Source organism: Emydura macquarii, unplaced genomic scaffold (assembly GCF_026122565.2).
Source record: "Emydura macquarii macquarii isolate MOO-44397 ecotype Brisbane River unplaced genomic scaffold, CSIRO-AGI_Emac_v2 contig_719, whole genome shotgun sequence".
Lineage (NCBI taxonomy): Eukaryota > Metazoa > Chordata > Testudines > Chelidae > Emydura > Emydura macquarii.
The window spans coordinates 18,188,192-18,216,094 of NW_027130856.1; the positions used below are offsets into that span (position 1 = coordinate 18,188,192).

The 27,903-nt window shown below is 38.8% G+C and overlaps 1 protein-coding gene across 1 annotated transcript in view; it reads left to right on the plus strand.

Annotated features, from left to right (window-relative positions):
- The window catches only part of TTC21A (tetratricopeptide repeat domain 21A), a 79,933-nt gene that overhangs the window by 19,526 nt on the left and 32,504 nt on the right, over positions 1-27,903 (plus strand). Inside the window, exons 9-15 of the mRNA XM_067542807.1 lie at positions 1,167-1,362; positions 13,091-13,188; positions 14,172-14,372; positions 14,628-14,757; positions 16,565-16,722; positions 17,419-17,634; positions 25,171-25,409. Of these exons, the coding sequence (XP_067398908.1) occupies positions 1,167-1,362; positions 13,091-13,188; positions 14,172-14,372; positions 14,628-14,757; positions 16,565-16,722; positions 17,419-17,634; positions 25,171-25,409 (1,238 nt within the window). The remainder of the gene's footprint in view (positions 1-1,166; positions 1,363-13,090; positions 13,189-14,171; positions 14,373-14,627; positions 14,758-16,564; positions 16,723-17,418; positions 17,635-25,170; positions 25,410-27,903) is intronic.

Here is a 27,903-nt window from a genome sequence, read left to right on the forward strand (position 1 = left end):
GCCTCTTCCGCAGCCTTTCTAGAGAGGGTTCCCCTGCAGGACATCTGCAGGGCAGCGACCTGGTCGTCAGTCCATACGTTCACGTCGCATTACGCCATCGTGGAACAAGCGAGGGAAGACGCAGGGTTCGGCAGAGCCGTGCTGTCTAGAGCAGGTCACCGATAACTCCTACCCTCCTCCAAGGTACGGCTACGCAATCACCTACATTGGAATGCATATGAGCAATCACTCGAAGAGAGAAAACAAGGTTACTTACCAGTAACTGTTGTTCTTCGAGATGTGTTGCTCATATCCATTCCAAACCCACCCCCGTCCCCACTGTCGGAGTTGGCAGAAAGAAGGGACTGGGGACCCGCGGAGCCAGCAGCGCCCTTTATACCGCGATATGAGCGCGGCACTCCAGGGGGCGCCTGAGCTGGCCATGCGGGGCTTGCTAGGGAAAAAGTTTCGGGAATCTGTGCACGGGGCGCGCACACACCTACATTGGAATGGATATGAGCAACATATCTCGAAGAACAACAGTTACTGGTAAGTAACCTTGTTTTCTTGCCCCAAGGAATTTACAAAGTTGGGAGTCTGACTTTTCTGCAGAGTTCATAAAATCTACAATGCTAAGAAGTTTGCAGACATAACTTTGAAGAAATGTTATTGCAAGCGGAAGACCAAGATTCATTAGTTAGTACAATGTTATCTGGCATAACTATTATCTAGAATATGTCATTCACATACTCAAGAGAATTTCACAGTAAATAGTTGCACATAACAGAGGAACCAAAATTTTTCCTTGACAACCTCTACCTGTATTATCTAGAACTCAATTATTCCAGCTTTGTTGTAGGTGAAGTGGATTTCACCCTTAATATTGGAGACAAGCTCTACAAATGATACATAATGTTTGGCCACCCATTGGATATTCCTCAAAAATGAAATCCCACCTCCATTGACTTTAGTGGGGCCATGATTTCATTCCAAATATTCTATTTACCGCTTGGTATTCCATTCTGAGCCTATTGTATTTTTAACAATGTGGTAGATTTGTTATGTTTAAGTACTTATTTTTCTCCTATTTTATCTTGACTGAATTGGAATTTCTTGTTAAATTTGTGTTTCTTTATTTTCTGTACATTGCTCAGTAGTCCATCCTCTGTGAATTTTGTTACTTTTAGTGTGGGAAGAATCAGCAAATCTTGCAGCAAATATATGGATTTATTGAACGCTCATATACCAAACTGAAGTCTTCAGATGCATGTTTTGCTAATGAGCTGGGATATCAACTAATTCTTCAGGGGAAGTGGAAAGACGCTTCTGTGTGGTATAGAAGAGCCATGGAGCTGGATGAAAGCAGTGTAGATGCTCTAACAGGTAGGGGGTTGTTTTGTTTTGTTTTCTTTTTAAAGAGAACTGATAATTTTAAGCTCTTTGGGGCAGGGAATCTGCCTTCTTTTGTGTTTGTTAGCACAGTGTGGATGCTATTGGAAACACGTAATATTTCAAGACACCAGCTACTCCGACTTTTCATTATTCACAGATGTAATATCTAAATGCAATTTAGGTTTCAATCAATCAATGTTCTTGATTTTTCCTTTTTTGAATTAACATTTGTATTTTTACACACACTCACATATGGAGTATGTGAGCCAGATCCTTGGGCTGGGCTAAATCCCTTTTGCACTGCTTCAGTGGCACAAAAGAGATTTATAACTGCCCTAAAAGAGCAGGTGGGAATTCCTCAACCAAAGGGGAAAAGCTGATACATTACAAGCCCATAAGATCTTTTGTACGTTTGCATGAATACAAATGTCATCTATATCAGAGAAATCTGAAACCAAGTCATCCCTATCTACTAACAGCAATAAAGTTTTCAAATGTGCAGGAGTTTTATGAAGGCCTTTACTCATCACTTCAATCGCAGCTTGTGTTCACCTCCACGGAATCTCCTTCTCATGCAGTCTCTGTTTATCTTGCTTCTCACAGTGTTTCTCCTGCTAGCTGTACAGTATCTACAGCTTCTGTGTTTCACAGTTTCAGTTCCAACTCTGTTGGTGCCATTGTCTAGGCAGAATCTGCTTATGCATTCCTGCATCTGGGCACTACCTTCTGTACTCCTGAACAGCTTTACCTTGACCTGAGAGTTTTTCTGTTTTCAGCCTTGTGTCTTTCTCAAGGCACCCAGACCTGAGAGCCACTGTGTTACCCCAATGCCTCAGAGAGAGCTTTGCAGCTGCCTCAGACCCCTGACTTGTCAGTTAGTCTGCCTTGCCAGCAAACTCTTCATGACTCTGCCAGTCTAAACATGGCCTTGCAGCTACCGATCAGTGAACCCCTATTCCCAAGTTTTCCAGCGATGTTCCCCTGTAGAATCCAGTCCATCTCAATGGACACTCACAGCAACAAGTCAGTTCACGGTCTTCAATGAGACAGACAGAGTACGTCAGCCTGTTTAGGTTAGCTGAAGAATCACACTTCTCTTTAACGTACAGCACTGAGATGTTTTTGTAATAAAACAAGAATAAATTTGTTAACAAGAAACAGAAATTTAAGTGATACTAAGCAAGAGAAAGAGAGACAGGTAGGGTTACAAACAAAATAAAACATGCTTTCTAGAGACTAAAACTTAAATCTTAGCAAGTTACAATTTTCACCTCTGCAGTTTTCTTACTTGCATCAACTTATGAGAATCTCCAGGCCAGGAGTCTCACTGTTCACAGAATCAAAGGTTGCTGTTCCCTAAGTCTGGGATAACTAAAATGTTGGGTTTTTTTTTTTTTCCTCTAACCTTATATTACCCAAAGTCCATTGCCTCTGCCTCAAGAGACGGGAAGGATTCCCTGGGGAGCAGACAGTGTTTCCCAGTGTGCTCATTAAGCTGCTGCTTGTTATCTTGAGGGCTTTGTTTACCCTCTATGTAAATATACTTTTATTGTCCTCTGCTAGTAAACAAGTCAGATAGGTAAATGCACATTCCTTTGCTAGGGCTAGCTGGGTTTATGCACTGCCTCCCAAACACATATTAAGAATATATTTCCAGCCCACTTATATAACTCTTTGTACACAACATGTACATACATCATGCAGTAATATTCAGGACCAGTGTGTCACCAGTTTACATACAATAACTTACACAACATTTAGATACATAGTATGACAACAGGGTGTTGGGGGTAATGAGAATGTCAGGTCTAATATGAGTTACAGTATGGTAGGCTTTCTGCCAGTTGGTATCAAGGGGCTTTCCGGGTCACAGGCTTCTGTATTAACAAATAATATTCAGTCAGATGATAGCTCCTATATACCTCCTGTAACTCTTCTTGAGTGAGAACTGTATGTCACGAACACTTCTACAAATTCTTTCTGTATACCTTAAAATAAATTTCACAAGAAAGAGAGCGAGAGATATATATATGTCACACCAAATTGAAAGAACATTATTAAAGCTGCGAAAAGTCAAACACCACAAAGTTAGGAAGTATGGTTTCCTGTGCAACCTTAATTTAGCCCTCTTGGCTGTATGCCTTATGATACAGTCTTTAATTACATTATTGATTTTGCATAGTGCTAATTTTTTCATCAATATGTCATGTAGAACTAAGTTGAATGCTTTACAGAAGTCTCAGTTATTATGGCAATACAGTTACCTTTATCAACCAAACTTGTAATCGCATTAAAAAAATAGCAAGTTTATTAAGAAAATTCTTCTTCATCTGGCAAGATGTTTTGCATAGTAAATAGAATCAGATTTTCATGGAAATTCTGACTTCATTTAGTTATTGGCTTGAACAAGCCCAGTTGTTTGGACTTTACAACCTATCTATATATTACACTCACAAAAATACATGAAAAGACCATTAAGTTGGTAAAGTCAACCACACAAAAGTTAGGAAATGCCAGAATTAAGATCACCGATCCAACCCTGTTTCAGCTGTCTTGCATGTATGCATTGTGATACACTGTCCTTAAATTATATGATCACATACTGCTTTCCACAAGGCCTCTGCCTTAGAGCACAGGATGGATGAGTCTCACTGGACAAGGAGCTATTTGGTGTTTCATTTTTTTCTCGTCATTCAATGTGGTGTCCTGTGTTTGTTGTACTATTCAAACCCTGTTCTGAATACAGAATTGGTTAATTTCCCCATGGACTTTTCTATGGCACTCTCCCTGTAGCATCTGAATACTTCACAAACATTAATTAATTTATTTTCACTGCACCTGTGAGGTATGATGGTAATTATTAGTTCCAGTTTATAGAAGGGGAATTGAGTTACACAGACATTAATGTCAAAAGCATACACTAATTGTGGGCACCTAATTTGAGATGATTACCCCTAGTTGGCTGGAGGGTGGGGGACAGGCGACAAGTAGTCTCTTGTGGACGTGAGGTCTGACCTGTCCCTATGATGGAATGTAAATGTCTTATTCACACCTTCCCCCTGCCGAAGAATGCCCACATAAGCTGGTGATAGTCTTTCAACACCTGGCTGGGTGTTGGTCTGTCCTTTGTTTCTGAGAAACTGGTTTGGTCTTGCTTTTCTTAAACTTGGAGCATGTTACAGCAATAATACATAGTAGAATCTTATAACTTAACATATAATGTGGATACGCATATTTTAGCAGGACAGTAATGTTCTGCAGATTATGATGTTTCAAATGATACCTCATAAGGCATAATTTGTATAAAATTGATCATAGTCTTATAAAAGTGGTGAACATAATAGTGTATAGACCATCACAGTGGCATCATATGGACACCCACATGTGTCATCAGCAGGGTTGGGACTTTTAAATCCACTGCCCAGACCTTTGCCAATTTAGCTAACAGGAATTGAGAGGAGTATTAGGTTGTCATCCTCTATCTGCACCAGCACTAGAGGAGGATGAGATGCACACTTTTTCAGGGGGGTTCACAGATATTTGCTGACACAGAGTAATGCTAAGACTCAGAAATCTTGGATTCTATGCCAGGCTCTTGAGGGGAATGCACTCTAGTGGACACAGATTCTTTGGCCCATTTCCCCTCATGCTTGAACCCTTCTGCCCCCATCCCCTCCAATCTGTCCTTATCCAATTTTGGTCTCTTTTTCTGTCCCTGGCTCTTTGTCCCTGTCCCATTCACCTCACCTACCAGTCTCTCTCCTATGTTTCTCATCCAATCCATCTCTCCAACTTCTTACCTCACCTACATTCCCCATCCCCCCAGATCCTACTCCCAGTCTCCCTCCCTGCTACAATTGCAGGGAACATCCTGCTTAGCCCTGGACTGAAGCATATTTCAGAGCCGTTGGCTATTATCTTTGAAAGCTCGTGGGAACAGGGGGAGGTCCCTGACGACTGGAAAAAAGCAAATATAGTGCCCATCTTCAAAAAAGGGAGGAAAGAGGATCCAGGGAACTACAGACCGGTCAGCCTCACCTCAATCCCTGGAAAAATCATGGAGCAGGTCCTTAAGGAATCCATTTTAAGGCACTTGGAGGAGAGGAAGGTGATCAGGAACAGTCAACATGGATTCACTAAGGGAAAGTCATGCCTGACCAACCTGATTGCTTTCTATGATGAGGTGACTGGCTCTGTGGATGTAGGGAAGGCGGTGGATGTGATATACCTTGACTTTAGCAAAGCTTTTGATACTGTCTCACACAGTATTCTTATCAGCAAGTTAAAGAAGTATGGGTTGGATGAATGGACTATAAAATGGATAGAGAACTGGCTAGAGCATAGGGCTCAACGAGTAGTGATCAATGGCTCCATGTCTAGCTGGCAACCGGTCACAAGCGGAGTGCCCCAGGGGTCGGTCCTGGGGCCGGTTTTGTTCAACATCTTTATTAATGATCTGGAGGATGGGGTAGTTTGCACCCTCAGCAAGTTTGCGGACGACACTAAGCTGGGGGGAGTGGTAGATACCCTGGAGGGTAGGGATAGGATACAGAGTGACCTAAACAAACTGGAGGATTGGGCCAAAAGAAATCTAATGCGGTTCAACAAGGACAAGTGCAGAGTCCTCCACTTAGGAAGGAAGAATCCCATGCACAGCTATAGACTGGGGACCGACGAGCTGGGCAGCAGCTCTGCAGAAAAGGACCTGGGGGTAACGGTGGATAAAAAGCTGGATATGAGTCAGCAGTGTGCCCTGGTTGTCAAGAAGGCTAATGGCATATTGGGCTGCATTAGGAGGGGCATTGCCAGCAGGTCACGGGAAGTGATTATTCCCCTCTATTCGGCATTGGTGAGGCCGCATTTAGAATATTGTGTCCAGTTTTGGGCCCCCCACTACAAAAAGGATGTGGACAAGTTGGAGAGAGTGCAGCGGAGGGCAACCAAAATGATTAGGGGGCTGGAGCACAGGACTTATGAGGAGAGGCTGAGGGAACTGGGCTTGTTTAGTCTGCAAAAGAGAAGAGTGAGGGGGGATTTGATAGCGGCCTTTAACTACCTGAAAGGGGGTTCCAGGGAGGATGGGGCTAGGCTGTTCTCGGTGGTGGCAGATGACCGAACAAGGAGCAACGGTCTCAAGTTGCAGGGCGGGAGGTCTAAGTTGGACATTAGGAAAAATGTTTTTTACTAGGAGGGTGGTGAAGCATTGGAATGGGTTACCTAGGGAGGTGGTGGAATCTCCATCCTTAGAGGTTTTTAAGGTGAGGCTTGACAAAGCCCTGGTTGGGATGATATAGCTGAGGTTAGTCCTGCCTTGAGCAGGGGGTTGGACTAGATGACCTCCTGAGGTCCCTTCCAACTCTAATATTCTATGATTCTATATTATGACAGAATATACCCCTGTGTTCACACCCAACACACTATTGTAATAACTTATGTACAAGGCATAGAATCATAGAAGATTAGGGTTGGAAGGGATGTCACGAGGTCATCTAGTCCAACCCCCAGCTCAAAGCAGGACCAACCCCAACTAAATCATCCCAGACAGCGCTTTGTCAAGCCGCACCTTAAAAACTTATAAAGCTGGAGATTCCACCACCTCCCTAGGTAACCAATTCCAGTGCTTCACCACCATCATAGTGAAAAAGATTTTCCTAATATCCAAACTAAACCTCCCCCTCTGTAACTTGAGACCATTGCTCCTGGTTCTGTCATCTACCACCACTGAGAACAGCCTAGCTTCATCATCCCTGGAGCCCCCTTTCAGGTAGTTAAAGGCTGCTATCAAATCCCCCCTCATTTTTCTTTTCTGCAGACTAAACAAGCCTAGTTCCCTCAGCCTCTTCTCAAAAGTCATGTGCTCCATGTTGTCTACATCCTTTCTGTAGTGGGGGCCCAAAACTGGACACGGTACCCCAAATGAGGCCTCACCAATGCCAAATAGAGGGAAATAATCACTTCCCTCAATCTGCTGGCAATGTTCCTACTAATGCACCGCAATATAGCTGTTAGCCTTCTTGGCAATAAAGGCACACTGTTGACTCATAAACAGCTTCTTGTCTACTGTAACCTTTTTGTGCAGAACTGGTCCTTAGCCAGTCAGTCCCCAGTCGGTAGCAGTGCATGGGATTCTTCCGTCCTAAGTGGAGGACTCTGCACTTGTCCTTGTTGAACCTCATCAGATTTGTTTTGGCCCAATCCTCTAATTTGTCTAGGTCACTCTGTATCCTATCCCTGCTCTCCAGTTTATCTACCTCTTCCTTCAGCTTCGTGTCATCTACAAACGTGCTGAGGGTGCAATCCACACCATCCTCCAGACCATTAATGAAGATGTTGAACAAAACCGGCCCCATCACCAACCCCTGGGGCACTCCTCTAGTTACCGGCTGCCAACTAGACATCGAGCTGTTGATCACTCCTCGTTAAGCCCGATGATCTAGCCAGCATTCTGTCCATCTTATAGTCCATTCATCCAGCCCATGTTTCTTTAACTTGCTGATAATAATACTGTGGGAGGCCATCTCAAAGCTTTGCTAAAGTCACGTTATATCACATACACCATTTTCCTCACATCCGCATTTCCTGTGAGGTAGCATTTAAAAATTCATAATTTACTGATCAATAATAGCATGGCAAAATGCACATAGCAGCATTATATGTGAAGTTATAAGCTAAAATGCTGACTAAAAGCATATTTTAAGATAAGTCTGGGGAGTGGCCAAATCAGTTCCTCAAACCCAAAGGGCAAGCTGATGCCTAAGCCAGTTGTAAACAAGGCTGATGGTCCATTACCTGTTAAGGGGCCATTCTTTGGCCAGAAATGAGGCAGAAGAAAAAAATCTACATCTTAGCAAAGAATCAGCATGGAGTTTCCTTCCACACAGGTAGCCTGACTCCTTGCTCCCAGCTGGAAATGTTTATCCAGAGAGGGACTAAAACTACAATAAGCAGGGGCAAACAACCCAAGACACCTCCTTCCTGCCCCCTGCCCCCAACCCCCAGACCCACTTGCCCATCACATTCACTGTACCTGAAGGGAAAAAGGAAGCAGCATTTGATTTCTGGGGGAAAGGTTCGGTCAGTAAGACTGCTGAAAACGTGATGAGAAAACTTTGCTTTGAATCTAATATAGTTTGTTAAGTTAGGCACCAGTAAGTGTTTTACCTTTATTTTTCTTATAACCATTCCTAACTTTTATGCCTCATTACTTGTACTCACTTAAAATCTATCTCTTTGTAGTTAATAAACTTCTTTTACTGTTTTATCTAATCCAGTGTGTTCAAGTTGAAGTGTCTGGGTAACTCCATTTGGGATAACAAGTTGTGTGCATATTATTCCCTTAAAGGAATAACAGATTGAACATATTTGTACTGTTCAAGAGAGGGCTGGGCAGTATAAGGCATACATTGCTGGGGAAAGATCTGGGGCTGGGGAGGTGTTGGGATCACCCTGCGGCATAACCAAGGCTGGTAAGAGCCAAGGTCTGGCTGGCTGCAGCACACACACAGACATAGCTGGGAGTGACTTATGTGCTGGAGGCTGTTTGTGTCCAGTCCAGGTTGGAGGCTACAGCAGCAAGGCATTGTAAAGGGCACCCCAGGTTACAGGGCGGGGTGGCACGGATACTCATTAGTCTGGATTGTATCCTGGTGTGTGTCACATGCCCAGTGCAGATGCAGTCTTTGGGAATTTAGCTGCAAAGGTCTAGTAAGTCTCAATTGAGCATGTGCAAACTGCAATTTTTCAAAGGTTTATAACTTAACCAAAACTGGGCAAATTTTCACAGGAACAGCAAAAGACACATCCCTGCCATAAAGACCTGCCCCTTGCCTGCTCCAAAGCACAAGGTGATGAGAGCTTCTCAAAGACAAGGTTGCTGAGGGTTTTTTAACATGGGCAAAACAACATATTTGTCCAAGTTTTGCTTTCAGAAATGGTTGAAAGTTAAAGTTTGCAACAACAACAACAAAATCAGCTTGAGGCAGACACCCAGAGTGGAAAATTTCAGCCCAAATAGTTAAAATTTGGCAAAGTTATAAGCAACTGAAAACAGGGTCTTAAGCTGGGAAGTATTGAACAGCCTTAAAATAGGTGGAGCTAGCAGCCCCACTTATAATGCTGTTTTGTTAGAGTTGCAGTCTTGTAAGTGCTGCACATCTCAAAAAGAAAAACATACCTAGGGCACAATCTTGTAATATGCTAATAACTGCTTTATCTCTGAAATCAAAGTCAGTTGAGGGCACACAACATTTAGCACCTTACAAGACTGGGCACTTCATAGTCCCCAGTTTGGCAAAGTACTTAAACATTTATTTAACTTTAAACACATTTTTAAGTTCCACAGAAACTAAGATTTAAGCACATGCCTAAAGTTAACCACATGCTGAAGTGTTTTGGTGAGTAGCGATACACTGTCCAGATTGGATAATACTGTGGAGTATAGATCAATTTAAAATTTTTTAAATCAATTTAGAAAGAGCTTCTTTGAGTATTTGACCACATGGTTCCTGTGTAGGTGTGCACGTGCCCCATGAGCTCAAGAAAAGATTTATTCAGCAGAAGCCTCAAGCCCTTCACCCAAGGGCATGAAGGATGGAGAGGGTCCATCTGCCACTCAGTTCCTTCTGACCGCCTGTGGCAGCAAGATGGAACTCCCTTAATGTCCTCTGCTACCCCATGGCTGTATCTTTCTCACTTTTTTTACAGTTAGTGTTAGTTCTTATACTTATTAGAATCTAGGTAGGCCATTGGTTCTTTTAACAAAGGTGAGGGGAATTTTTATTTCCTCGAGTTACCTTGGTACTTTACTTAGCCGCCATCCCAGTGGTGGAAGCTATGTCTCCAGATTTTAAAATCTATCTAGCCTGTGTGACAGCTATTCCTTTAAGTGTCTTTCTGGCCTTGGAGAGGGATGCGTCCCTGAAAAATGTCTGTAGATTTATTTATTTTTTCAAATCTCGCCTAACAGGCAGGAGAAGCCTGTTTGAAATTATTTTTCTTAAAGTGCTAAATAAAAAGTGTACCTGATTCTGAGACCCCTTTACAAAAAGAAGCTCTTGCTGCTTCAAAACTCTATTTAGCCAGTGCTCCTGGATCCTAAGTCTCCTAGGACTCGAAGAGACCTGGCACTTCAACACAGTCTACTGCCATCAGGACACAGATCCTGTTGGGTCAATCAGTTGCTCCTGCTGCCCAGGGTAGGAAAGAGTACTGCTCTAAAACTGTGTCTTGGCACCAATCACTATGTCCATTTATAAAGGTGCTTCTTGATTCAAAATCAGTGTGGGTTTGTCTTCCTCAAGACAGGTATGACACTATAAGTCATCTTATATCAGATCTTCAGACTCAGTCAAGGATATCAGTGACAGTCCATCTCAGAGTTCTGGGTCATATTGTACATACATGACACCACATGCTAGGTTGTGGCTGACCACTCCAAGGATTACTAAAGTCATTCTATTAGCTAACCACACAACATGAATCTGCAGGTAGTCACTACTGAGAATGTCCTGTCCTCACTACTCTGGTGGAAGAATCCACTAAATGTCTGCTAGGGTGTGACATCCTTGTCTCCAATTCCCAAAACAATCCTGTGACGGACATCTCCAAATAGGGTGGCGGGGGAAGGCACATCTGATTCAGCTGCAGACATAGGGTCTGTGATGCCTGGCAGAATCTCCACTACATATAATCATACTAGAACTCAAGACCATTTGTCTAGCTTGCAAGGCATTTCTGCTTCTCATTCAGGGCACACTATGTAAACAGACAAGGAGAGGCTGCCATTGTTCCCTCTATTTCAAGAGGCCATTCATCTATGGGAATAGTGTGTACTTCATCACATCAGTCTAGTACCCTGCACTTGCCAAGGGTTCAGAACAACTTGGCTAGTCAGCATAAAATGCTCTTCCCTTCATGAATGGGTTCCTCAAAGATTCAGTTCTTCCTCCCCCTGTTTGCAACTACTCTGAACACTTTTTGCTCCACAAGCAGAATGAGCCCGGGCTCCCTTTCAAATGTATTTCTGATTTGGTTGAACACAGATGTGCCCTATGCATTTCCACCAATTAATCTAATCTCCAGAGTCCTCACAAAAATAAGACAAGGCCTTAGTCATTTCAATAGCACCAGCACAGGTAGACCAATTTTGGTAGTCAGAGCTGAGGCACCTATTGATTCAACAGCCATTCAAGCTTCCAGTCATTCCAGAGATATCACAGACCCAACATCTGATTCTACACCAAGATGCATCATCTCTATATCTGACGGCTTGGACATTAGCTGCCTGATCTTAGAAGATAAATATTGCTCTACAGCAGTTATGACATTCTTATTCAAAGCAGAAAACCTTCAATAAGGCTTACATATATGGCCAAATGGAAGTGTTTTTCTGTATGGGGTGCTTGCCATAATTTTCACCCTGTAGAGATCTCTATACCAATCATCTTGATCATTTGTAATCTTTCAAACTCTCCGGTCTCTCTGTTAAAGTTCACTTAGCAGTCATATTTGCCTGCCATCCTCCCATACAGGACCACACAGTTTTTCTCCATTCTATGGTGACCAAATTTTTGAAAAGTTTAACACATGTTCCTGCCTGTTGAAGGTTTCTACCTGGGACTTAAATGTAGTTTGCCTATATTTAATGAAATCTCCATTTGAACCTATGTCTATTAAAATGGAATTCTTGGTAATTATTTACCTCTGCTTCCAGGGTGAGGGAGATCCAAGCATTGATAGCAGGACCACTGTATACCACCTTCCAGAAGAATAGTCAGCTTTTGTCCTCACCCCCAATTTCTACCTGAAGTGTCTTGTACTTCTACTTAAATCAATTTATTCACTTACCAGTGTTCTTTCCAAGATATCACTTGTCTCCTGCAGAAACTAAACTTCACATTTTGGATGTTTTAAGAACTCTCTGCTTACTACCTGAGTAAGAAAAAACATGTCACAAATGATCAAGATACTTTGTTTCTTTTGGTGACAGATCCAGAAGCCAATACAGAGACTCTCAAAATAGGTGTCAGACTGTAAGTTAACTTCACCATCTCACATCAAAGCACATTGTACTAGAGCTCAGGCAGCCTACATGGCCAGTAGGGATGTCTATACTTGAAGTCTGTAGACTTCCTACTTAAAGTTCAGTACATACCTTTACAAGTTGTTTTTTTTTGTGTCAGCCTTTAGATCTAATGCTCAACTTGGTAGGGCAGTTTTACAGTCTTTTTTAGATAGGACTCTAACATTCACCACTTTAGAGAGTCCCCTGTGTTCCAATCAGAGTGAGATCTGTGTGAACAAATACTTGAAGAAGAAAAAATAGTTACATATCTTACAGTAATTTGGTTCTTCAAGATGTTTTGTCCACATGGGTCCCACAACCTGCCCTCCTTCTTGCTAATTCAGAGTCCTTTAAACTTGGAATTCTGTATTGGTGAAGGAACTGAGTGGAAGTTGGGGCTACTCTGCCCTTTATGCCCTTGAATGAGGGGCTTGAGGTTAGGCAGGATACATGAACAGCCCCAACAAATATTGCTGGCCCAAAGAACCCAATCTCATGCACTTGGGGTGCTTGTGTACCTCGAGTGGGATCCATGTGGACAGAACAGCTTGAAGAACCAAATTAATGTAAGGTAAGTAACTCCTTCATTGTTGTGGTTAAATGTCCTTTTTAGCTGTATTTCTAAGCACTCGATGTGTTAATTTTGTTGCATTACAGGTATTATTTGGTGCCAGGTGCTGGAAGGGAAGCTGGACGAAGCAGAACACCAGCTGGAATTCTTAAAGGAAGTTCAGCAGTCCATTGGAAAATCTGCGGTTAGTTATAGAAATACAATTGTTTACTTTATTTTTGCTCTTCATTTCTACACATGTTCCAGGCACATTACATATCTTAAAAATTCTGTGCAGTTACTCTGGTGTAAATCCAGAGTAATTGACAGAATCTGTCCCATGAACGTTAATAAAATATACTAAATCAATCTTCAGAACTAGACTTCCTCAAAACTTTCCCAACTCCATCTTCCACACAATTAGCCCTTCTCAGGAAAACCAAGAAAGGACTACTGGCTCTTTTGCAGGATGTTCTGAAGATTACCAAATCTGGGCTGTGGGAGATCAAGGCGAGAAAAATGTTCCAGAATCAAAGACCCCTCACCAAAAATACTACTGTCAGCCTCCTTCCATTTAATCAAGGTTATTAGCTCTATGTTAGCACAATGATTGCAATTGCTTTTGTATCACATGGGAAAAGAGAGAGTCTTTTATGCAGAAAGTACCTGCAATATAAGACTTTATAGATCAAAATCAATATCTATCTTCATTTGGAAATCAATTAGCAGTCAGTGGAGACCCTGGAACACAAGTGTAATGTGCATCCAGTGGAGGATGCAGAAAGTGGATAACATTCTGCTCTAGAGTTTCTGAATGATTCAAAGGTGCAGCACCATTTATGGTTTAGTTATGCAAGATGCTGAGTACTGCAGGCACAGTCTAGCAAAACACGTTTATCTTATGATTTACTAATATTTTACACTCATTTGACACTTATTTGCATGGATGTAAATGACTATTCAAAGCCCTAAAGGTCCAACATTTAGACAAGGGATGTGATAGATCACAAAATAAAACACACAATTTGATGTAAACGGATGTAAGTAGCCTAAAACTACCTTCAGGTGATCATTCTGTGTTTGCACTGAAATCCACTGGAGCCATGTGCATTTATCCAATGAATTTGTCCTGATTTGTTCACGAAGGAAAGTCCTAATTTAGTAAAATATGGAAGTTTCCTTTGACAGGTTCTAGTTTATCTTCAGGCTGTTATTGCTTCAAAGAAAAACAAGAATGAGTCAGTTGCAACTGCCCTTCTGAATGAAGCTGCAGAACTTCATTTTTCTGCTTTGCATGGCCTTCCGCTGAGCATGGAATACTATGAAAAACTAAACCCCATGTTCCTGATTGAAATTGTGAAAGAATATTTAGTTTTCTGTCCCAAACAGGTGGGAAATATTTTAGATTAAATATTTAGTGTTCATTTATTATCTGTTTATATTTAACTTTGATATTGTAATTTAGAAATCTTAGATCTTTAATCTCTCCAGAATACATGCCTATAGCTTCTGTTGATTTTATGGGATGATATATGTAGAGGTAGAGGAGAGACTAGACACCAATATATTTTCCTTTTGAAATGATATGTTGTATACTGCACTTCTGGAAAATATGAGGACAATCTAATTCTTAATTTTTCATAGCCTAGGTCACCTGGTCAAATTGTATCTCCTTTTCTTAAACAAGCAGCTATAATTTTGAATCCAGTGGTTAAAGCTGCTCCTGGTGTGCTGGAGCCTCTTTATCTAATGGCACAAGTAAAATATTTGTCAGGTAAGCCAAGACCATGTTCTCAAAACAAAAGAAAAAGAAAAATGTACATGCTAAGAAAAGAGTAGGATTAAGACTCATTGACAGCTAGAATGCATCCTGAAAATTTGGATTAAATTGATTTAGCACCTTTGATGTCTACAGTGCTGCTCTAGTCATGTTGGTCCCAGGATATTCAAGAGACAATGTGGGTGAGGTAATATCTTTTATTGGACTAACTTCTGTTGGTGAGAGATACAAGCTTTAGAGCTTACACAGCTTTCTTCAGGTCTGGGACAATCCACCATTCTCTCTATCCAAGGTGTCTCTCTCACCAGCAGCAGTTGGCTCAATAAAAGATATTACCTCACCCATCTTGTTTTTTTAGTAACTTTTAATGTTTTTTATTTCTTTTTGTCCCTTAGTTTTTCCAATGAAATTACATTGCACCACAAAACTTGAAACATAGGTGGATTTTGACATTGGCTCATGCAAGTGGCAGTTTTTCAAGGGTAGGAATAATAAAATATTTAGGAAATTGTCATTATTTAGTCTCTGATAATGAAACTGAGAGAGAAGAAAATATAGTGATAAGGAATATGTTCATTATTGAGGTTAAACCAGCCATAAATATTTCTCAAAATCAAAAAGAAATGCTAGGATCTGGTGAAAATACTACTCTTGCTGCATTCTCAGCTAAATATTCCCTAGGCCTTATGGGCACAGGTCCAGACTCCAGAGGTTGTAATGAAAAAGCAGAAAATGTAAATGACTGCCAAAGGCTACATAAGACATTTGTGGCACTGAATGTCTGCATTGAATGAGGTGGGTCTCTGTGGGAGCCATTACTAGCCTGGCCGGAATCACACAATCCTTTAATTAAATTATCTGGTAAAATGCTCTTTTATTTAAAGTTATTCCAAAGCAGTAGAACTCAGCCTTGAAGAGCTACTTCATTGTTGAAGTCAAAGTTGTGATGCCACCATATGCTCATGGTGAAACACCTTTATTTCACACTACAAAGCTTGAAATGAGATTTTGCACCTATATGTTGTCACTGAGACTCAACATACCCATATAGGCCTCCAAAGTATGGGGCTTATATTTGTATAGGTAATAGTTAGAGAGTATTGTTCTCCTTTTAAGGGATTTATTATCATTTATAAACATATGGAATTGATTCCAAGACACTGTAGTGATTAATGTTTTAAAGTAAAAATAATAATACTATAACAGCATGAGGCAAACATCATAACAATCTCAAGTCATCACACCTGAACTATTTTGTGGTTCTCTCCTATTCATTAAACATAGTATTTCCAGTCTTCTCATTTGGGGGAAAAAACAGAAGGTTGTTTCTTCTCTCGTTTATCCTCTCACCCGTTCTTGGATGCTGGGAGAGAAGTACAGTAATATTCTGGAGATTCTTACTCCAGGAGTCAGAATGCTATTTCCCCGCATTAAACAGCAAGGCTTCTCTGATTGTTTCTCCTTTAACTGCCAGAGGTCGAAGCAGAGCAAATAAGTTTTCATCAAAGTAGTAAGAACTACATAGAAGACTCTGAAGAATACCTCAAAGCTACAAAATATATTTGACAAATTGGCACTTTGGATATGCTCTGTAACTTATGTTGTATTTATTTTATGCTCTTATTTTTAAAGAGAAATTATATGCTTCATAGTTTAAAGGCTCTGGCTCTTTTCTCATAAGAAACTGACAGCATCATGACAGGTCTGACATTACACTTGCAGTATATTCATGTTGCTTATTTAAGACAGTTCCTAAGAAAAACAGGTCAAAAACAAAAGAAAACGATCAGTTGTTTTGCAGGTGAGTTGGAAAATGCACAGGGTACTCTGCAGCGTTGTCTAGATTTGGACCCTACATCAGCAGATGTCCATCTTCTAATGGCTCAGATCTATCTGTCTCAAGGAAATTTCAAAGAATGTTCTCATTCGTTGGAGTTGGGGGTCAGTCATAATTTTCAGGTAAGAGCTAGTACTAAATACAAAAAATCTTTTCATTGGAAGTATTTGTTCACAATATACAGTACGCTGTGTGTGTGTGTTAATTCCTAATATGTTGTATTAAACATTTTCCTCTTAGAAAATACCCTTAAGTAACTTATGCTCCACAGAAATGAAAAATGCAGATATACTGAAACCAGCTTCAGCAGTGGCATACAACACCATACCCCATTTGTTCACTTTTGTAAGTTGGCACCCTTAGAAGAGTTGGTACTCCCCAATCAGTGATCTTTCGTGGGTGTCTCCTTATCATGTATCAAATGTATGGGAGGAGCAATGGTAAGGGGTGTGGTATAATGTCCAGAGAGTGGTCCATTTTCTGCTCTCTTTTCCTTCCCTACCTTTTATAACAGATGCCTCCCTAGCAAGAAGGATCACAACATTTATGATCTTGAGATACCTTCTTAGTTTTATTTTCAAGTGAATATTCTTGAGTTGAGAGCAATTTATCGATATCAGAAGGACATCTATTTAGTGTTCCAAGTCAAAGTGGTTCCAGTGCACTTGACAATTCCATAGTAATGGTTTCACGACAACTAGCAATTGAGAATAGGCTTTGAGTACGTGCATAAGTAATTGTTGCAGGACCAGCTCTGGGTTGCAATGTAACTGAATTTTTGTCATGATCATACAACATATACTTACTGCTCTTGCCAGGTTCGTAATTATCCACTATATCACTTCATCAAGGCCAGAGCACTGAATAAAGTAGGAGATTATCCAGAAGCCATAAAAATTTTAAAAATGATTATCAGTTTACCTTATATGAAGAAAGGTGAAAGTAAAAGAATCCTTGGTACCAGTATAACAATGAATGAATGGGTGTCCATATATCTGGAACTTGCAGAAGCTCTTCGACTCAATGGGGAACTGGTAAGACATTGAATATAAACTACATTTTCATTAAATAGAATGTCATAAAAAAGTTCAGTTAAAAACTCAGGAGCCATTCTGATTAGGCAAATCTAGAGTAATGAAACTTGGTAAGGAAAACTAAACTGGCCATACGTTAATAGAACACAATAAGAATTATATTTGTAATCTAGATTAGCTGCTAAAATATCTCTTGAAGGCTGTTGTGAAATTCATTTGGCAGATACGATATTTTATGATTGCATATTGACCCATAGGAGTCCTTTCTGTGTCCAGTCTGTGTCTGATTTTGTAGGAAAAAGAGAAATCATAGAATCAGAAGGTTAGAAGGGACTGCAAGGGTCATCTAGTCTAACTTCCTGCCAAGATGCAGGATTTGTTGTGTCTAAACCAGCCAAGACAGATGGCTGTCCAGCCTCCTTTTGAAAACCTCCAGTGAAGGACATCCCATAACCTCCTGAGGCAGTCTGTTCCATTGTCCTCTGTTCTTACAGATAGAAAGTTTTTCCTGAGATTTAATCTAAATCTGCTATACTGTAGTTTGAACCCAATGCCTCTTGTCCTACCCTCTATGGCAAAAGAGAACAACTTTTCTCCATCTTTTTTTATGGCAGCCTTTCAAGTATCTGAAGATCGCTATCATATCCCTCCTTAATCTCTTTTCCAAACTAAACATACCCATTTTCTTCAGACTTTGCTCATATGACTTGCATTCCATCCTTTTGATCATCATTGTTGCTCGCCTCTGGAAACTTTCCGGTTTCTCTACATCCTTTCATACATTGGTGACCAAAACTGGACACAGTATTCCAGCTGAGGCCTAGCCACCACCGAGTAGAGCGGTACTATCATCTCCCATGACTTGCATGCTATACCTCTGTTACATCCCACTTTTGTTTTGTGGGTTTTTTTTGTAAATAGTTATTACACAAATCCACAATAGCACACAAAAGCACAAAATCAAAACATACAGTATAAAAAAATTGTATGGTGTTCTTAATATTGTTTTACTGTGTGTGTTTGCTGTGTTATGCTAATGTAAACAAAAACAGTAATGCAATCTCAAACAAATATTGCAAAATAACACTCCTGCCCAGTACCATATGGCTAAAAAAATGCTTTAAATCTTAAAATAATAGCTTTTTGTAATTTTAAAAGGCAACTCACAATTAATGTCACCAAAATAAGTACCATCCAAAAAAAAAGCCAGCCCAAATAATTTATTTTATTTACTCGAAGTAAATTAAACCAAAAAAACCCCCCAAAGCAACACATTATTATAGTGTCAAAATCAGTCTAAAATAATTTATAACAAAGCTGATTTTGGCTATTACTACATAAAAATATTCCACCTAATAAAAAAAACACCTGTTACTAAACTAAAAATATACTATCCACAATACATTTTAGTAAATCCTTCTGCAAGTGTAGTGATGTACATAAACACCTATCTAAGTGTAGTTGTACAATGTGTTCCCAAGCCCAAAAAATACAATGTTGAAAACTTAATAATAAAAAACAAAATTATAAAAGCCAAGTACTAAAAACCCCAAAAGTACACCTTGTAAAAATACATGTAAGCATACAAAATATTAACATATCCTGCTTACATCCCCATTGCACACCGTTTGTAACACTTCTAGTACAAAAATAGCTGCACTAAATAAACACCTAAATAACACATAACGCTAACACACATGCAGGTCCCAAGCAAAACATTAAACAAAATATTTTAAAAAATATAAAAGCATCAGCAAAAGTGCTAAATGCAATTTAATAAAAAATTTTTAACAAATAAATTAAGTACCCTAAGCAAAAGCATTAAAGCCCTATCAAATCCCATAATACATACACATTCAGCCTTAAAATATAAAAAAAAGACTTAAAAATATATCAGTACCCAAAAAAATAAATAATAAAAAACCACACCTAAACCTATCAAACGTCACAAAAATTATAATAAATACTACATCCAAAGCTTTAAGTTATATACAAGCACAATTTTAAGCTAAAAAAAAAGCCAAAATATCATCCAGCAAAAACTTAATAAAGTCCTAACTAATAAAATGAAAAAAAAAATTTTAAATAATGCCACCACCCAAAAATAGGCCTTAAGTCATTAATAAAAAATGTTAAATTTCACAGTAAATGCTCAAGCTCAATAATTATAGTGTATATAATAACAATATCTAATGTTCACATCATAAACATACACAAAATAATCCCTCTAAGCCTCAATGTGAAAACTAAAATATTATAGCCTATCAAACACCTAAGATAAAAATTTAAAAAACCCAAAACCTTCAATTAATTAGTTTATAAAGCTGCACACGTAAAGCCATATTAAAATCAAAATTAAAATATATTTATAAAAAAACACTCATACAATTTACATGCCCTTATAAAAACAAAATTGTGTTTGTGTACGCATGCAATGTACCCAAATTATAATTAATACATTTTTAAAAAAAAAATTAATCCTGCCCAAAACAAATGTTACTGCAATGTTGCTGTATTAAAATTATATCATATAATTTATAAAATATTAAACATATATTTCAGTTATTAATAGTAAATATTAATATTGTAAAATACTTTCAACCTATAATATTAAAAGTCAATACTAATTTAGTACAATGTATGCTAACATATTCAAACATAATAACCCTGCTTACACACATTCAAAAACAATTAAAAATAATAAATGTATTAATCAAACATAATAAATCAACTAAAATAATCAAAGTTCTAGATATTGCAAAAGCTGCCACAGAGCACAGTTAATACAAAATCCTACTAAAATAGTTCCCCCACTGCCATTCACGTTTTAAATCTAGCCCTGCATCCCATTGTGCTTGTGTGTGTTGCAAATAGTTTCTATAATAGCTGCAATAAAACTCTTTTAGTAAACTAAAAAGTCCCTGAAACAACTCAGAAAACTAAAAAACCCCGTATACAAGTAAAGCAATGCTCTGCAATATACCCTGCCAACAAAAAAACACTAATCGTTCAAAACCCAGCTGGGGTGCCTTAAGCCATAGTCAAACGTGTGTATCAAAAAGCTATGGCAGCCATCAAGAAAGGGAATGTTGGAGGCCCAGTATAATTTGAGTTGCTTGACCTCCGTCCAACAGGCCTAGCATAGCTTCAGTTGCTCGCTTGGCTATTCTGATCCCTGTAGTATGACATCTTCCAGTTGGCAAAAATAAATAAGACTACTAGCTAACCTTTCAGATGTCTCAGTTTCTGCATACAATGGCACATAACAAAACAAAATACACAACATATATACTTGCAGCTGCACATAGATAACAGTGATAGGAACATGAAGTTATCCTTAAACGTCTGGAGGTATGTTGCCAAGGGGCATATTTTTACATTGCCCCTCCTATCACCAAATGTTGTTTTAACAACCCCAATTATCATAGTAAAACTAAACTGTAGCTAAAAATAAAAACCCAATGTAAGTAATTAGCATATATAATAATAAGTAAAAAAGTTATTAATTAAAAGCTGTTTATAAAAAAGTATAAAAAGTCATGATTTATACAAAGGGGCATGCTCCATCAACACCTAACTCCACAAAAGTTGCTACTGGTTGGACCAAAAAATCCACTAACTCCCTGGCGGGGCCCCTAAAAAAAGCCGTTCCAGTATACAGCCTTCTAAGTAACTGCTTAGCTCTCCAGGCTTAGGAAGTATAACATATTGTAGTTAATTTTAGGCATTGTATTCAACTAGTATATCTATAAAAAACCTTGCACATTAAACCTTAGTAATCTGCAGATCAGGCGTACCATGTCTCACTAGTATTCATTCATACTAATCACTAAGCGTCCAGTATCAACACTCCCCATTCTGTGCTGCCCAGTGCAGTAATCTGGGAGCTGACCTTGTTTGTGAAGACAGAGGCAAAAAAAGCATTGAGTACTTCATCTTTTTCCACATTATCTGTCATTAGGTTGCCTCCCCCATTCTGTAGGGGACCCACACTTTCCCTGACCCTCTTGTTGCTAACATACCAGTAGAAACCCTTCTTGTTACCTTTTACGTCCCTTGCCAGCTGCAACTCCAATTGTTCTTTGGCCTTCCTGATTTCACTCCTGCATGCTCAATCAGTATTTTTGTACTTCTACCTGGTCATCTGACCAAGCTTCCACCTCTTGTAAGCTTCCTTTTTATGTTTAAGCTCACCAAAGACTTATTTGTTAAGCCAAGCCGGTCGCCTGCCATATTTGTTATTCTTTCTGCACATTGGGATGGTTTGTTCCTGCACCCTCAATAAAGTTTCTTTAAAATATAGCCAGATCTCTTGAACACCTTTCCCCCTCATATTAGCTTCCCAGGGGATCCTGCCCATCAACTCCCTGAGGGAGTCAAAGTCCAGGGAAAAACCAATTAGGAAGAAAAGGAGTCAAAGAAAACTGGCATTTCTTAAAAGATGTAATACTAGAGGCTCAAAATCAAGTTACTCCGATGCAGAGGAAAGATAAGAAGAGCCACAGAAGGCCAATGTGGCTGCACAAGGAGCATTTTAGCTATCTAAAATCCAAAATAGATACATACAGGAAATGGAAGGAGGGGCATGCTTTTCTAAAGTCCAGGGTCTGTATCCTGCTGTTCTCCTTTCTTCCTTTTGTCAGGATCCTGAACTCTACCATCTCCTGGTCACTGCTGCCCAAGTTACCACCCACTTCTACTTCCCCTACCAAATCTTCCCTGTTTGTGAGCAGCAGGTCACGTGTTCTTTACTTATCCTGATCTTCATCCTTTTCGCTTTTATTGTCTATGGTAACTTTGCTAGTTGTCCAGTCACATTATTTTTTGTAAGAAGACTGAAGCAAAGAAGGCATGGAGCAGCTGTGCCTTCCTATCATCTTCTGTTATCAGCTCACTTTCTCCATTAAGCAGCGGACCCACACCGTCCTTGATCTTTCTTTTTTGTCTGACATATTTGAAGAACCCCTTCTTTTTGTCTTTAACAATTCTTGCCAACTGTAACTCATTCTTTGCGTTGGCTTTCCTGTTTTTGCCCCTACACGCTTGCGCTATTCCCATACTTCCTTGGTGACATGCCCCTCCTTCCATTTCCTGTATGTATCTGTTTTGGATTTTAGATAGCTAAAATGCTCCTTGTGCAGCCACATTGGCCTTCTGTGGCTCTTCTTATCTTTCCTCTGCATCGGAGTAACTTGATTTTGAGCCTCTAGTATTACATCTTTTAAGAAATGCCAGTTTTCTTTGACTCCTTTTCTTCCTAATTGTTTTTTCCATGGGGCCTTGCCTACTATTTCTAGAGGAAGGTACACCATCATTCTTCTTTGACCTCCCTAAGCATTTTTGAGGGGCAGTCACACAGGAGTTATATTTAGTCTACACAGCAAGAATCTTAATTTTTCAAACAATATGGATTTTGAACCCAACAGCACAATTGTAAATACTATTCAGAGAGGAAGTCCCTCTGGTATACAGTCCATTTGTTATAGAAGTTCTGCATATATTTTATATGATGTGACCAAACTCTGTAAATTCTAGGAACTGTAGAATTTGTCCAAGTGTCTCAATGATAACTTTTCATTAGGCTATGACAATTGCCCTATTCCTTAGCAATACAAAGCAGATGATTCCAAATGTCACTGAGGGGATAGTCAATATTCACTTTATCAATTATCCACAATATATTATGTTACTCCATATAATAATACTGTCCTTTTTATTATCTGTGAGCTACTTGATGGCAATTGATCTGAAAGCATGTGTTTATGCAGAATATGCCAATTTTAATGGTTTCCCCTAACATACTAGGTGAAATTAACAGGAGTTTTGCCATTGACTTCAGTGGAGCTAGGATTTCACCCATACTGAGTGTCGTGTAACATACATACTAAGTATCTCACTGCGTAGAGCAAACAGTGTAAAAATAATAAGGGATTTTATATATATATGCAAATACATTTTATATATGGATCCTACAACTAAGAGCTGGGAAGTTGTGTGACTAAAACTTTCCATCCCAACCTCAAAAGGCTACTTAAATATTCTCACAATAGTCATTCAAAAAAGGCCATTTCTAATCCTAACTAGAAACAAAAATTGTAAGACCTAATAGGTAAATTTTAACCCCTAATTTCAAATTAAAAATACCTATACTACTTGGAAACAGTAGTATATCTGAAATCTTGTGTTTTAAGTGAGTATACATTTTCCTCATCTTAGTCTAGAGCCTAATCCTGAGATGTGCCATTTACTTTAGTGAGAGCTGTTGGACTCAATATTTCTCAGAATCAGGTGATTACAATGTGAGCTCGTTTGGGCAGAGTCCTTTAGGTCATTTGTAGTGCTCATTAAATTATGTGTAGTAAAACTTGTCATCAGTGGGTTAACTGAGAGATACATAGCAACTGCAATAAATCCAAAAGGAAGTGGATTCTTTTAAATGTTGAAAAATCAGGAGAATAGAAAATGGAGAAAATCTCATGATTTGTTGATGCCTTTTACCTTTTGGTAATAATTGCATCAACAGCTTCCAGTGTCATTCTTATCTCCTGATGGAGAATATCAAACTCTGAAAGAGCAGATAGACTAAAATAAAACACATTTTAATATTATGCTGTTCTGAAATGCTGAACCTTCCCTCTCTTGCCTTTGAAAATATATATTGCTCACGAGAAAGTTTGCCATTAAAGTTGTGACAAATTGGTTAATTGAAATAAAGTATTTCCAGACAAAAGGGCATTAGGTTGAATATTTTCCCTAAATAACCTATTTTCAAATTGCTGTCTGCACTAACATTTTGAATATTACTGTTTGCTAGTATTACCAGCAAATGATATAGTTCCACTTATTTAAAACACAGCATTGGCCAATTCATGCTATTCAAAGGTAGATAGCACAAATTATCAGAAATATTTACATAATTTACATAGGAGATAACTACTGTTTACATATAGTAAATTAAAATACAGTATATCACAAACCTTCAAGTTTTTCAGTTATAGATTAGCTAAATAAAGTCTAAGCTTTATCAATAGTTCTCTTTTTTGCTTAAGGAAACACTTGTATTCAAGTATTACTTGCAATAAAATGCCAGATATAACACTGCATGCTGTCAAACTTTAGAGCATCACAATATTCTTTATTTGTATTGCAGTAATGCCTAGAGACACCAGTCATAGACCAGAATCCCACTGTGGTAGGCACTGTACAAACACACAACAAAAAGACAGTACATGACCCAAGGATCTTACAATCTAAAAATAAGACTGAACAGATGGATACAACAAACAGACAGGGGGGACACAAGGGAACAGTGAAAGTAACAATGAGACAAAACTGGTTAATATGAAAAGAAAAGCAATGGTCATATTGTTTGCAGTATTAGGGCTTTGGATTAAATTGAACCTCCAATTTAATATTAAATACAAATGGGTTTGGCAAGCCCAGCTGCTTTAAAATGGAGTAAATTTTGTACCCACTAACCGTTTGATGGTAATAGAGTAATTTAGTTACAAGTTTGCTTATTTTTTAATATTCCAGCATGAAGCTACTAAAATAATGCAGGATGCCATTAATGAATTTAGTGGAACTCCAGAGGAAATCCGCATCACTGTTGCTAATGTAGATTTGGCTCTCAGTAAAGGGGAAGTGGAAATAGCTCTAAGCATGCTGAGAAATATCACACCAACCCAGCCATATTACACTGAAGTCAAAGAAAAGATGGCTCAGATATACCTTCAGATACGGAAGGATAAGAGACTATACATTGGATGCTATTGGTAATATTGTTTAAGATTAATTCTGTTAAAGAGGTTTACATTTTCAAATATTTTATTTTAAAAAGGTAATGGCTTTATATACAGAAAAAATGCTGACAATATAAAGCAAAAACTATTTGAGAGCCTTTTGGAAGCATAGTATAGGGATTAAAGTACAGAACTGTGAAACCAGAGAGCTAGGCCCATTTTCACAAGTCACTTTTTTATTTCATGTTATTTGTCATAATCATTCACATTTTTGTTAAGATAACAAGTCCTCTAAGTATCTTGGGGGAAAGAGAAAAAATTACAAACAGTTACGAATATTAAGGAAATACATGAATATTTAAATATACCACAAAAAACATTATGACACAAAATATCATGCTAAACAGTTGGTTCAGATTGTGCCAATTTTACTCGTTTTGAGTATTGCCTTGCTCCACAAGTGGTACTACTGAAAACAAAAGGGCAATTTTTGGAGTAAGTTACTACTCAATGTAAGTATGGCAGAATTTGCCACTTAATCATTAGCCAAGAATATATTTTCCCAAAAATTGGCATTAAGGAGTCAGATATTTCTGTTTCAGAACTAGCATTTTCTTTATTGAAAAAGGCGTTCCTCTTCAACCAAAGAAGACAGAAAACCTTTTCTGTCTTCAGAAACATTAAAATACTTACTGATTTTGACTTTTGGATAACACCAATTTTATGGGGAAAAGAACTGAAGTGGGGAAGACTAAGTACCAGATTCTGTCACCCTCATAGTAATTATGGCCTTCCTCCAAAATTAGACTATTCAGTCAATAGGACTGCTCACAGAGAACTCAGGTATGTCTTTGCCATTAGCCCTTTGCTATGGGAAGTGCTGTGTTGCCCCAGGAGCATCCTGAGCAGGAAACAGTGACTCACAGAGAGAGTATTCTGGGTGGAGGCTATACGGGTGCAGCATATGCTAAGGCTCTGACCTCTTTCTGCTTCCTCTGGTCCACCCGCATAGTTAGCCTCTCCCATGCTGATACCAATGATGCAGTAAATGGCAACAGGAGCATAAGGTAGCACCTTGCACTGCCTTATGCCACGCCATTACTTGGGCCATAGTTTGGCTCAGAGTATGATACTACTCAAAATGAGAAAATGGGGCAGAATTTGGGCCCACAGAAATAAAAGTAGACATCATGATTCTATGGTTAAATGATTATTTATCCCGAGTTATAAATCATTCATTTAACAGCTTTCTTCTGTCAGACAAAAGGCAAAATCCTCAGCCCAGCACCTCTATAATTGACAGAGATTTTACATAATCATTGTAAAGAATTTCCCAACAAATTAAAAGCATCAGAGAAACGTACTGAAGAATTTTCAGAATATTATTTTTCTCTATGTTTACAACTGAACATTGGCATGTGGTTTCTTATTGATAATGTGAGTAATCTATGTAAACAGGTCACATATGATGTCTTCCAAGATGCACTAGCTTGCATTTTCCAAATTTTAACTCTTTTTGTTATTTCTTCCTCATATTTCCAAATATGCTGAAATTCTTGTATTATTTTTGGGGGGCTTGTCTATACGACCAGTTAGTGTGGGGCAAACTGGGATATATATCTACCTCAGCCTAGACTGCTGCCCATTAACTATCCATATGGACTGTGCTGCTGTGCACTAACAGTTCACTGTAGAGCACTTTGAGCTATTCCCATTTCAAAGTGGAATAGATCAGAGTGCACTAGTGAACTTTTAGTGCGTGGCAGTGAGGGCTACACAGACAGTTACTGCATCTCAAGCTGGTGCAGGGTAGTTTACATCACAGCTTGCTGCACAATAACTGTACAGAAAAGCCCTTATATAGCTAGTCAAGGAGATAGTTGGGATTTCTACTCTTAATTTGTTAAAAATTGTGCTCTTCCTTTTATTTTTATTCCCCTCAATCTTGCCTGCTTGTTTGTCTCATCCACCTTTTATGTCTGTCTTTTGAATTATAAGCTCTGTGGTGCATGGACTATCATTTTCTATATTTGTACAGTGCCTAACACAATGGGTTCCCAACCTGCTTGACTTCTAGGCATTATAGCAATATGCATATTATTAAGTAATAATCATTTTTCTCTCCTCACTGGTATTTACAATACCTCCAAGTTTGGTGTCCTTTACAATATTTTCCATCTTCCAGATCCCCATCAGGATATTAAATAAGATGTAACCCAATAAAATTTCCATACAACACCCTCCTAGGCATCTCCTCCCACCATTATATATTTGATATATTGTTTTTTATCATTTTCCTTTGTTTATGATCCTTTGGCTATTTTTCAGTGTTTGCAACAATGTTCATACACAAACAGAACTGGAATTACTTTTGTTATTAAGATTTCCTACACCAAAAAGAGTGGGGAGAATTCTTCTGTTTGGTAATAATACTTAGTACCTTTCCTTTGAGGATTTCAGTTTGCTCTCATGGTTTGGTCCTGCATCATTGGAATTAATAGAAATTTTTCCATTGACTTGAATGCAA